Here is a 12,741-nt window from a genome sequence, read left to right on the forward strand (position 1 = left end):
GGGGTTTTATTTTATAGTGTGTGTGTGTGTGTGTGTGTGTGTGTGTGTGTGTGTGTGTGTGTGTGTGTGTGTGTGTGTGTGTGTGCGCACGCAGCACCTTCCCCGGTGAGTGTGGTGAGAAAAGGTCACGCTGGCAAGAGCAGCATCACACTTTCCTGGGCCGAACCGGACCGACCGAACGGCATCATCCTGGAATATGAAATCAAGTATTTTGAGAAGGTATTGCTAGCAAGCTAATGCTGTACGCATTTCTGTCCGCAATTTTGTCCAACGGTGGAGGTCTACCGATCATTTTGGGTGCATGTTTGTCATGCAACATGCTCTCACTGGCCACACGATAGCTGTCGACATATGGACACCTAATTACATCCAGTTTTCTACAAAATGTATTTTTCGTCCTTTGATATATTAGTCTATGCGCTGCCATTTATGCAGAACATAAACTGAAATGGCACCTTGTGAAAATAACGTTCGCTTATAACGTTCGCTTTCTCAAAGCTGTTTTTAAAGGCGGACATTGCTAAAGAGAGCAATTTGACGCCTCAGCTCAGTTCGGGGATCTTGCGCCCTTCTCCGTCTCTTCCTTTCATCCCTGTATGCATTCTTTTCTGAGAAGGTCATAATAAAAGTATACCAGAGAGAGAGAGAGAGAGAGAGGCAAGGTTTGTGGTCGTCGGTCAGCTAATGGTTTCTGGCTAATGGAGTGGGCATTTAGCCTTGTTTAAACCTGATGAGGTTACACTTGGGAAACTGATCCTTACACATGGGTGTAACACACACTCTAACAAAGCTTATGGAGTGCTCCAAAAAAAGGAAAGAAAAAAAAAGTCGTACAAGATAGATGTCTGAAATGTGCACAGTAACTCTTTCTCTCCCAACAGGAGCAGGACTCTAGCTACACGATAATAAAATCCCGGGAGACGGAGATGGCGGTGGAAAGTCTCAAACCCTCTTCAGTCTACATCTTCCAGGTTGGACACAGGCTTCGAAAATCCATAAAGACATCGATTAATGATAATGAGATGACATGAAAAAGAAACATGAGGGGAAAATACGCAAGGCGAATAAGCGCGAGCAAAGATTTAGCTTATTCGAAGTGACGTATAACTCAGACAAATGGTCCCTCGGAAATAATACTGTGCTGGACGAATAATATGAGCCAAAGATATTTGGAAAAGGGTTCAAGTCAGCGTGTTCTCAGTAGAACTCAATAAAAGAAGCTGACAGGAGACAATCTGTTCCAGGAGGCTGATCAATTGGTTCACACTTCATATGAATCTTCCCCATGAGAAATAATAGAAAAAAAAAAATCCCTTCTCAGGCTTTTTTTCTTTGTTGTAAAACGTTTAAATAAAGTTCAGGTAACATATCAGTATAATTATAGCATAATTAAATGCTGTTATGTAAGGGCTAAAAGTGAGTGTTGATAGTGAAAAGACACTGAAACACAGAATATCCAATTTCTTTGAAGCTTTCAAACTGGGTCCACTTTTTTTTTTTTTCAAGCCCATCTGCCTCACAATCCCAAAGTTCGCGGTTAAAATCTCTGATTTGTGTGGAATTCACATACGCTCTCCATGCTTCTGTTGGTTTTCTTTGGGAACAGTCACAGTTGTATTTGGATCAAGTTCGGATCATCTCTGCTCTTTGTCGTGCCAAACTTCACTGCATCATACTTGAGAGATGTTTCTGTTTCCGTATCGTTACCTGATTTAGCTTCATGACAGGGTCAGAAAGTTCGCGGTTAAAATCTCTGATTTGTGTGGAATTCACATACGCTCTCCATGCTTCTGTTGGTTTTCTTTGGGAACAGTCACAGTTGTATTTGGATCAAGTTCGGATCATCTCTGCTCTTTGTCGTGCCAAACTTCACTGCATCATACTTGAGAGATGTTTCTGTTTCCGTATCGTTACCTGATTTAGCTTCATGACAGGGTCAGGATATTAAAAGCATTCTCCAGTGCAAATCAGCGTCATTTAACAACTTGAATATGACATTAATTTTACACTTTTTGGTACCGTAGTTGTCTAAAATCAGCCACCAAAAAGCAGTCCGATTAAGAATGTCTTGATGTTTTGTCTTGGACGTTATTTTAGATGTGGACTCCACGTTCACCAGAAACCACCAAATAATCATTTTCCCTTCTTAGTTCCACTTTACTGGACAGCCACAAAAAATAAATTAAAAAATTAATTAATTAATTTAAAAAAATGGCACCACATTAACTGCACTTTTTTTGAACCACAACTGACACGGCATGATTGGTTAACCAAAAAGCGGTTTGCCCTGGCCACTTGAGCTCTGAGAATACAAAGACAGGAGACTGTCAAAAAAATGATAAGCAAGCGTTTATATTTCAGAGTCTATTGGCTCCGTTTGTTGACGGTGTGGTTGGATTTTGTTGGATTTCTCAACTGTTCGCGTTCTCGTATGCATGTACATGTTATGCTATGAATGTCAAAAAGTATTACGGTAAATCATAATAACTACAGTTTGGTTTTGTGTCGTGTATATTGTTTGAGAGAATCCAATGTTGAGACCTGTGCCTTGTTTATTCCAGGTGCGAGCCAGGACGTCTGCAGGTTACGGTGCTTTTAGCCGGCGTTTTGAATTCCAGACGAGCCCTTACTGTGAGTTCACAGAGAACTGTTGGATGAGGGAGTGAGAGTGGAAGCTTGAGTGGGCAAGCGTGGCAATACAAAAACCTCACACCTGTACTTGACTGCACTCTGTTTTTGAAAGCTGTATCAGTAACACGGTCCAAGTGAATATGTTTGTATATCTAGTCCTGTTTTTTCTTTATCTCTTTCCATTGGCAGTAACAGCAACCAGCGAACGTGCCCAGGCTTCCATAGTAGCAGTGGCCATCACTTTGGCGCTTGTCCTGCTGGCAGCCGTGGCTGGATTTCTACTTAGCGGACGGTAAGGCAGCCAAAATGAAGTTGTAGTCTGAATACACACGGTTGGGACTGTTTGAATTTCCTATTACATAGAGAAGGGAACAACAGTCTGTTGCCCGATCAATTTACTTTGACGGATAATCCGTTAGCAAGCGATATATAAAGTTCTCTTTATTTTATTTGAGCTGTAATAACGAAATGCAATCCTTGATTTTAAAACAGCCAAAGTATTGTTGTTACTTACTTGCACTTACGCAAAAAAAAAAAAAAAAAAAAAAAAAAGTTGGAACTTTAATGATTTACCACAATGATGTGAGTGAGCATGACAAAGCAAGTAGGTTAACTGTTCCAAAACAATTTGCCGAGTTGTTGTTGCATTTATCAGTCTGTACAAAGGGCAACACTTCTGGAAGCTCTAACGTCTTTACTGTGAAATGCAGGAAAGCCAATTTTGACAACAGCAAAACTTCAAATATTTACCGTATTTTCCCCATTATAAGGTGCATTCACTGTTCTCAAAAGCGGACAGTGCACCTTATATTGTACTGTTTTGTATTATCTTTTCTTTAGCATAGCTCCATCTAGCTGATGTATAATGCAACCACAGCCACTAATGTAGCTTCTATTTAATGTGCCTTAAAATGCGATGCCCTATATATGAAAACAGTTTTACAACAGACCATTCATTGACGGTGCACCTTATACTCCCAAGGAAAATACGGTAGTTGAATTGTGAAATTTAAAATTTGGTCATTTTGAGTTCACCCAACTTGGATTATTTGGTATTATTTTGATGTTGTTGTTTCATTGCATAAAAATATTGCAGAAAGGATGAAATATTACCGCACTGTAACAAAAAAGAAATCTCAAAATTTCAAGGCAACACATTTTGGAAGAAATTTAAGTTGGGCAATTTTCAAAATATTTGAAGTTTTGCTAATGTAAAAAAATTGGCTTTCCCGCATTTTCAACAAAGAAATAAGACAGAACCTTATCGTCCCTTGTATTGGTCCCCCAACTTGAATATATAAGTAACAATAACTCAGCACATTATTTTGGAGCAAAATACTTGCTTGTTTTCTTGCGTGAACTAAAATGTTTGCCATAAATGTCAATAATATATATTTTCAAGCTGTTCCAACTTTTTTTATGTTGAAGCCCACAAAAAATACAAGTTGTGTCGTGCACAGTGCATTGTGACTATTTCTATCTTCATGTTATCTGCATAGGGTCCTTAAAATGGATTTTTTGATTGAAGTCCTACTCCAGCAGGTCGTTAAAGGGTTAAGCAAAGTAAAGCTTACCAAGGGATTTGCCTGCGTTGTTGAGAGCTCAACTTCATGTGCTTGGATGGAAATCACTGATCTATGTTACGATTACAGTGAGGTCATTGTAGTCAGGCCCATTTGCGGCCCGAAGTTGTTATGACAACCTGTGTTTGTTGCTCTTTGACAAGTACGACAGTAGACCGAGGTTGCACATGTGCAGCACACGGACACGGCTGCTGACTTCATGAGGCAGTCTTCATCTCATTCGCTCTGAATCGGGGATTCGGGTCAGGAGTGGTAAACGTATGTTGTTTATTAAAAAAAAGGGTCAGTGAAGAATGTTCGCAGTGCAGCCGACACATCCATCAGTATCACGGCTACAACCTGCAGCCCTCAGCCGCATCCACCGTGGAGGTCAAGTCGAGCAGATGCTGTGGTCACAATGCTTTACTGTCACTGGACTCATGAATATCATTGATCCTTGTTCTACAATATGCTGAGGCACACTCTTTTCTGCCACTGTGTTGTGTATCTGACAGCGTGGCTACCATACAGTACCTACCGGGGATGGGCATCGAAAAAAAAAAAGACATTTTGGACCCATTTATGCCTTTATTTTGTAGATGTCGATGCCTTAAATCAATCACAGCATAATTGAGGCATGTCAGGGATGTATTTTTGCTTACTTTTGTGAACACTGCCCACCGACTTCTTTACGTGAAATTTGTAGGTTGTTCATTTTGTGTGAATCTACACATAGCCATATCGAATACGTGTCACTGCACATGGAAATAGACAGTCAAAAAAAAAAATCAAACACAGGCATTAACTTAGAATTGGGTGCGTGAACCCGCAGCATAAATTAAGCCTAGGCTTCTTTTACATGTTCACATGCTTGCATTTGTCAGCAGTAATCCAAAATCTAGGCTTTGCTATAATGTTAGGTCACGTATTCTTTCTCTTCCAACAATCCTGTATTAGAAATATCTAAAAAAATTCAGATCGCCAGCTAATTCGCATATTTTTTTTCAAATATCCATCCCAATCATCAACACATGTAAACCCGAGTTTGTGTGGGGATGAAGGCGTCCACCGTACCACCCAAAGTTATATTCAAAAACGTAATTTCCACCGAACCTGCATTATTTTACCAAAATATGCGTGAACTGTGCACGGAGCGGTGATCTGTAAGAAATAAAATCAAACGTGTTCAAGGATGGTGCATATGTGGCAAAGCGGAAAAGACGGAGACCGGAAAAAATGTTCATTGTTAAATTTGGGCCACACAGCCCCCATTCTACTGTAAGCCCCAGGCCATCCCTTCCCCATTTTAACTGTCCAGACTGCGAACTCACATCCGTTGACATAGAAACGGGACATACATGTGTAGACACACTTATACGCAGTGATGCATGTCCACAAGAGTTAACATGCATACACATACACCCGGACATCCCCATTCAGGAAGTCTGAAGGCCGAGTGGCCACTGGGCAGTGGGCATGCTCAAATCCCTTGACTCAACAGATCCGGAAAACTAGACACCCCCAGGCAGATACGAAACACACGCATGCATGCACGCACGCATGCATGCACGCACAAAATAGAAGTTTTGAATGTTAATGGCAATCCAGTCTGTCTGCTCGTCAGAAGGCACCTTGGCTTGAATATGAACGCATTAGCATACCGAAAGTGTCCATTTCTCTGGTTGCAATTTCAGAAGGACATTTGTGTTGATTGATTTCCTGTAACGTTTCTTAGCTAGAAACAAAATCTCAGCTAACTCTTAGCTAACAACATAAACATTGACCCATGGTTAAATGTTTGTCTCTATGTGTGCCCTGTGACTGACTGGCGATCAGTTCAGGGGTGAGGTCAGCTTTTCAGCCATAGTCAGCTGCGATAGTCTCTAGAACCCCCTATGCGACCCTGTTCAGGATGAGTGGTGTTGAAAATGGATGGATGGATGGATGTTTGTATCTGATGGCTCGGATGTGTCAATATTGACACAGAGAAATTGTTTGGATTGGCACAAATGCGGACATTTGGGGAGATTTTGGGATACACGGAAAAAATGAAGATGAGAATAAATTGTTCATACATCACATTTGCAATGAAAGCATTTGGTTACAACATCCTAAAAACAAGACTTCTTCTTCTCCTTTCGGCACGTCCCTATTCAGGGGTCGCCACAGCGAGTCAGTAATTTCCATCCGCCCCTGTAAACCGTCCTACCAACTCGCATGGTCGTCTTGGCAAAAGTTTTACGCCGGATGCCATTCCTGACGCAACCCTCCCCATTTCTCCGGGCTTGGGACCGGCACTGGGGAACAGTGCACCCCCAGGGGAGGGCACTGCCCCCCAGCGGCTGGGTTAACATCCTAAAAACAAGACAATCCCAAAAAACTACCGCACTGCCCTTCAACTGACTGTATGTTCAACCACTGAATGCACACCTTTTATAAATATTGAACTACACTTAGTTTCAGAAAAATGAGAATATAAAGCAGAGTACGACAATTACAATGTCTTTTCTTTCCTAGGCGGTGTGGCTACAGCAAAGCAAAGCAAGATCCTGACGAGGAGAAAATGCACTTTCATAATGGGCACAGTAAGGCCACCTTGCGTTTTGTCACTGTTCAAGGAAAAATACGTATCTCTGCAATTGGGACTTTTGAATTTCAATTAGTCATTGTTGGTTTTTGGTAAATGGAGATGAATAGGTTTCACTGGACACCAATTATTTTTGTATGTGCGTTCTGGATTTAGGGGTGAGATTATATGTCATCAACAGTTTACAGTGCGGGGTTGAAAGAGTGGCCATGTCAGTACGGATTGATGAAGCCCTCAAGCCCTGCTCATGTGTTGTCTGTGTGACAGTCCACTCAAAGAACCCCAGGGCTTTTCATTGTTGGCATACTGGCCGAGTGCAAACATGGCGATGATCATTTGTCCGTCTTGACAGCTTCATATATTTGGCAACATGTTGGCGTTGTGTTCTGCAGCCCATCTGTTGCAATTAGGGATGACCGAGACTGCCGTGTCGGCTCGTAAGAAGCACCATGATGCCAGTGCGTGTTGCTGTCACACTGAAAAACAAAAGTTTCATGATAGACCGACAGCATGCCAACCCTCGCTATTGAAAAAAAAAATCTCGATAGTAGACATCCTTCTAAAGTTCTTGTATAAGTGGTTTAAACCATAAATTGACCCAAACTATGATCTAAAAACTTGGTCATATCATTTCAAATGCATCTTATGAAATTACCCTTAAAAATAAAAGTCTTACAGATGATTGGATTTCAAAATAAGTTCCAGAGGTGCAAGGATGCCAATTATTACTACTTTCCAATTGGTTATCTTATGACATTCTTGACTTAGTGATACAAGCTTTACAGTGTACCGGTAGATATTTTGATGTTAGAAACATACATACCGGTATATACAGTGTATTCCAAACGACTGTTATCTTTATTTCGGTTAAGCGTCATTTCGGTGTGCGTCTCAATGTGTGTCTACAGTTAAGTTCCCTGGAGTGCGTACCTACATTGACCCCCTCACCTATGAAGACCCGAACCAGGCAGTGCATGAATTTGCCCAAGAGATTGACGTGTCGTTCATCTCCATTGAAAGGATCATTGGTGCTGGTGAGTTGTAATTTTATCTTTTATATGTCCAGACACTATTTTCGTGACGTACAACACCCCATTGGGTATCCCAGGAATAGCTTCATTTACTTTTGATCTCATAGTTTAAGGAATGACATTCTGCTTCTGATTCATTAAAACGACCAAACTCTTAAAAGGTTAGCAAGCTTCTTCTTTTGACGGCCTGCAAATGTACTGTTATTTAGATTGATATGTAGGATAATGATAAAAAAATGACGGTGAAGTCATTTATAATCACTCCACACATATTCTGCATTTCAACCTATGGTGATTTGATGATGAAGTCGTTATTTTCTGTTGGAAAGGTCATCATTCATGACAATGCGGCCGATGATATTGACGCATGTGTCGGTGGCTGCTTATTTTAGTTCCAAAAAGATGTAAGAAAATGATAAAAAAAATGGCAACGTTTTTTAGCTTCTTGTATCTTTGAATTCGACGTTTGCAGGTCAAGGTGGGCTGCCAATGTAATGACGCTCTGTTTGTGTGCCTCAGGGGAGTTTGGTGAGGTGTGCAGCGGACCACTGAGGTTGCCGGGGAAAAGGGAGATGCAGGTCGCCATCAAGACATTGAAAGCGGGATACACGGAGCATCAGAGACGTGACTTCCTGTGGGAGGCATCAATCATGGGGCAGTTCAACCATCCCAACATCATTCACCTGGAGGGCGTGGTCACCAAGAGTAAGTTTCTTCATATTCCCTAAAACTTTTTAAAAATTATTTATGGTACCGATAGCACTCACAATTGATGAGTGATGGATTTGATAAATGGTATGGGATTGACTGTTAATGAATGGTGTCGTGAAACCATCATCAAAATATTGTGCATTACTTCCACCAGCCAGCAGAGGCACTGTTGATTCAGTCTGAAGTCATTTGCTGTCTCAAAAAATATAACATGACATCAGCTGCAAGAAGTTACTGTAAGTAATTTGTTTTGTTGGTTTTTATTTTCCTTTCTAGGCAAACCGGTGATGATCATCACCGAATACATGGAAAATGGATCCCTGGACACATTCCTTAAGGTAGGAAAAAGACATTTGTGGGGGAAAAAAAGGAAGAGAATATGAACACACAATAAAAAAATTAGCCAGGGGTAAATATGTCTCTAAATATAGGCAACGGGGAATTAATAATAAAAAGCGGACCAGTAATATTGCTACAACTAACTGAAAGTGTGAAGTAATCAGTAAATGGATAATTGTTGGCAAAGTGGGAAAGTGTTTACTCCTCTGGATGTAAAAAAAGAAATAAATAAAGGCAATATGAGGGGGATTTTGTTGAATGTTGCGCCACACTTCTTGGCAAAGCGGATCAACCCGCAATGACAATACACCCAATTAGCTTATATTATTCCAGCTAAATGCCTCGTTAACTTCAGACATTCAAACCGAAATGTACCCACTTGGTGCACACATGCTTCACATAATTGGCACGACTGTGAACTGGAATTATGTCCAATCTGTCTGCACATTCAGATGGGAAAGTTCTCGGTGCATGATAGCTTTTTCATAGGTACCAGTGGCACCTTGTTCAATCAAGACAGTTCAGGTTTGATCCCTATATATATATATATATAGATATATATCTGGAGTGGTGGAGTAGTAGGCAGAGTGACTCGTCAAAGCCCGTCAAGTACATTATTACATGATTACATGGATGGCTGCCGTACTGAGGACAGTATTAATGACACTGCCGGATTCGTTGTTGCACCATTTTGACGATGCGGGACGCGATGCTCATTCTCATATATCAGGCTTAACATCGAACTTATTTTGGAAGTCTGACGTTATTCTGATGATGTTTTCGTGGGAAAGTAGCCATAAATAAGCGATGGAAAATTAGACTGACACATTACATAGTAGGGATGGATAGATAGATAGATAGAGAGATAGATAGATAGATAGATAGATAGATAGATAGATAGAGAGACACACACACACACACACACACACACACACACACACACACACACACACACACACACACACACACACACACACAGTTTCCCTCCTGTTGTTGGAAGTGGAGTCTGGTCGTGTAAATAATGACTATTTACACGACCAGACTCAAAAGACACAAAATTTGGTCATGAAATAAAAAGATCACTGCAAAGTGTAGCAACACAAGTGTGCTTCGTGTCACCATGATGATCATTTTACGCCCATACTAACATTCATTTTCCTGTGCCGACTCCAGAAAAATGATGGTCAGTTCACTGTTATCCAGCTGGTTGGTATGCTGCGTGGCATTGCATCTGGCATGAGGTGCCCGTGCACACACACACATACACACCATCTTATATCGATAAGAAATTCCCATGGCTTCGTTCTAAAAGCCAGTGCTCTCCTTTTCACTAATGAATGCAGGTACTTGGCTGACATGGGCTATGTCCACCGCGATCTGGCAGCTCGCAACATCCTGGTCAACAGTAACCTTGTGTGCAAAGTGTCCGATTTTGGCCTCTCCCGCGTTCTGGAGGACGACCCTGAGGCTGCTTACACCACACGGGTGAGGCTGTGCATTTTGATTTGGAAAGCGGGTTTGCGTCTGGCAGTTTGTTTTCATTTTCACATAAAAGAAATTGCTTGTCCCAGAGCTCAAGGTGACATTCAAAAGTTGACCAACTACTCCGTTCACAATAAATAAAACAAAACACATATAAATCATAGCAATGAAATGCTGAAAGATGGACATTGTCTGCAGTTGAACAAGGAAGTGAAAAGGAGGGATATATTGATGATATAGCAGAATAAAGGTGAAACTCTGAAGTTGGAAATGGGCAAACATTTTCGGGAAAAACATGCCACAAAGCCCAGGAGCTCGATTGTCCGTCATCACATACTAAGCCGCAAGAACTCAATTCGTCAAGTAGCAAAGAGTTAACCATGCACATTTGTTGACACTTATTCCGAGGACCAGCTTCAAAAAGAGGTGTTACAAAAAAGATATGGAACATACGCCATTGGCCGAAGAACGGAAACTGCAACGCACGAAGACCATTTCCATGTGTCGATGACTTATTGTCAAATTTGATCAAAATCGTAACTTTTATTGGGTTTTTGTTGTTGTTGTTGTTTTTTTGTTTTTTTTTTATTTTAATACTAGACACCAGTAACAGTTGTTCTGAATGTTAAAAATGTGATGCAAAACAACACATCTCAGTTGTTTTCATTCTTGAAATGTTGCATCAAGCTGCCAAGGGACCGCAGATGGAAACTCGCCGATAGCTGTTATCGCTCAGATTTACATTTTCATCATCATTCATGCACTGCCCATCTCATAATAAACACAAATTACCTTCACTTTAAAATGAAGACAATTGTATTGGGGGGTTTTCAGGTTTTATGGATTAACAGTGGTTTAATTTATTGTGACACTTATGACCGTTACAAAAGCTTAAATGTTGCCATTTTGTCAATCAAAAATGTAAACAGTACCCCAGTGTTTTAATAACAAATCTGTGACACCACCCCACATCATTAGATGAGAATATTTATATTTGGTTGTTTAATTCCGCACTTGTCACTTGGTGGGGAGGCTCTCCAATATGCAAGCCATTAAAAGGCCAATTTACCCAAATACAGGATGTTCACTTTAAAACAGTACCTGTTCAGTTTTTATCATGGAAACGTCACAATGGGAAAAATAGTTCAGACGTACAGATGGTGTTTGACCTTATAGCTCGATGATAGTTCGCGATATAAAGACTGTGTGATGTCAGACAGTCAAAAACACACATTGAAGGGCCACGCAGCACCGAAGGTTTTTTTTTTTTTTTTTTTTTTTTTCTAATGAACTCTGTGTCACAGACTGAGTGGCATCCTTTCGGGGGGGAATCTCCAACTTCCTGCAGACAGAGGGACAATTAAGTACTCGCGTCGGCCTCTCCAACACTCAATTAGCACTGAACCTTGCTGCTATCGCACCAAATATTGCACATCTTGCTCTCCCCTCATTCGCGCTCACTCACGCTTCCTCGGCTGAACTGAAAGAGTAACATCATCCACCACCCTTCAGATAATCACACCCGGAGATATCCTGCTGCTGTGTTCATCAATGCTGCATCAAGCTAATTTCACTTCTCATTGACTGAAAACGCATTTGCCTCAGCAGTCATCCCGGGAAATGTTCTATCTTAGCAATGAAAGCTCGATAATGAAGTCACCCGGGTTCGCGCGTGTGCGCGCACACACACACACACACACACACACACACACACACACACACACACACACACACACACACACACACACACACACAAGCTTTTGACCATAGAATGAAAAACAACCATGTGTGTTGTTGAGTTTTGTATTTATTTAACCGTTATTTTATTTTACAGTATTTTATTCTATTTTACTCAATTTGTTTTTTTTTTACTCAATTTTTTTACAAAATGCACTAAGGAGTGGCACCCAAATTTCGCTGTATGCAATACAATGACAATAAAGATGATTCTGATTCTGAAATGTAGAAAAAAATGCACTGTTGGATGAATCCTGCTAAAATGTGTGTGTGTGTTAATATTTTCGCATGGCGTCACAGGGTGGGAAAATTCCGATTCGCTGGACAGCTCCCGAGGCGATCGCCTACAGGAAGTTCACCTCGGCCAGTGACGTTTGGAGTTACGGCATCGTCATGTGGGAAGTGATGTCGTATGGGGAACGTCCCTACTGGGAGATGTCCAATCAAGATGTAAGTAACTGAAATAAAATTGAAAAAAACATTTTCATTAATGAAATAAAATAAAAATGAAAACTACATTTTACCTTTACAAAACAAACAAAAACAAAATAATTATCGCAAAAATGTCCTTTGTTTTCCTCTTTTTTTGTTGAATTTAATACATGAACCTTTAGGGTTTATTTTAAATGTATTTATATTGATATTATTGCAAGGAATGTTG

The 12,741-nt window shown here is 40.7% G+C and overlaps 1 protein-coding gene across 1 annotated transcript in view; it reads left to right on the forward strand.

Annotated features, from left to right (window-relative positions):
- The window catches only part of epha5 (EPH receptor A5), a 63,019-nt gene that overhangs the window by 42,265 nt on the left and 8,013 nt on the right, over nt 1-12,741 (forward strand). The window contains exons 10-16 of the mRNA XM_019874081.1: nt 6,711-6,778; nt 7,689-7,814; nt 8,331-8,516; nt 8,799-8,860; nt 10,035-10,102; nt 10,205-10,346; nt 12,381-12,530. Coding sequence (XP_019729640.1) covers nt 6,711-6,778; nt 7,689-7,814; nt 8,331-8,516; nt 8,799-8,860; nt 10,035-10,102; nt 10,205-10,346; nt 12,381-12,530 — 802 coding nt within the window. The remainder of the gene's footprint in view (nt 1-6,710; nt 6,779-7,688; nt 7,815-8,330; nt 8,517-8,798; nt 8,861-10,034; nt 10,103-10,204; nt 10,347-12,380; nt 12,531-12,741) is intronic.

Source organism: Hippocampus comes, unplaced genomic scaffold, assembly GCF_001891065.2.
Source record: "Hippocampus comes isolate QL1 unplaced genomic scaffold, H_comes_QL1_v1.1 scaffold101, whole genome shotgun sequence".
NCBI lineage: Eukaryota > Metazoa > Chordata > Actinopteri > Syngnathiformes > Syngnathidae > Hippocampus > Hippocampus comes.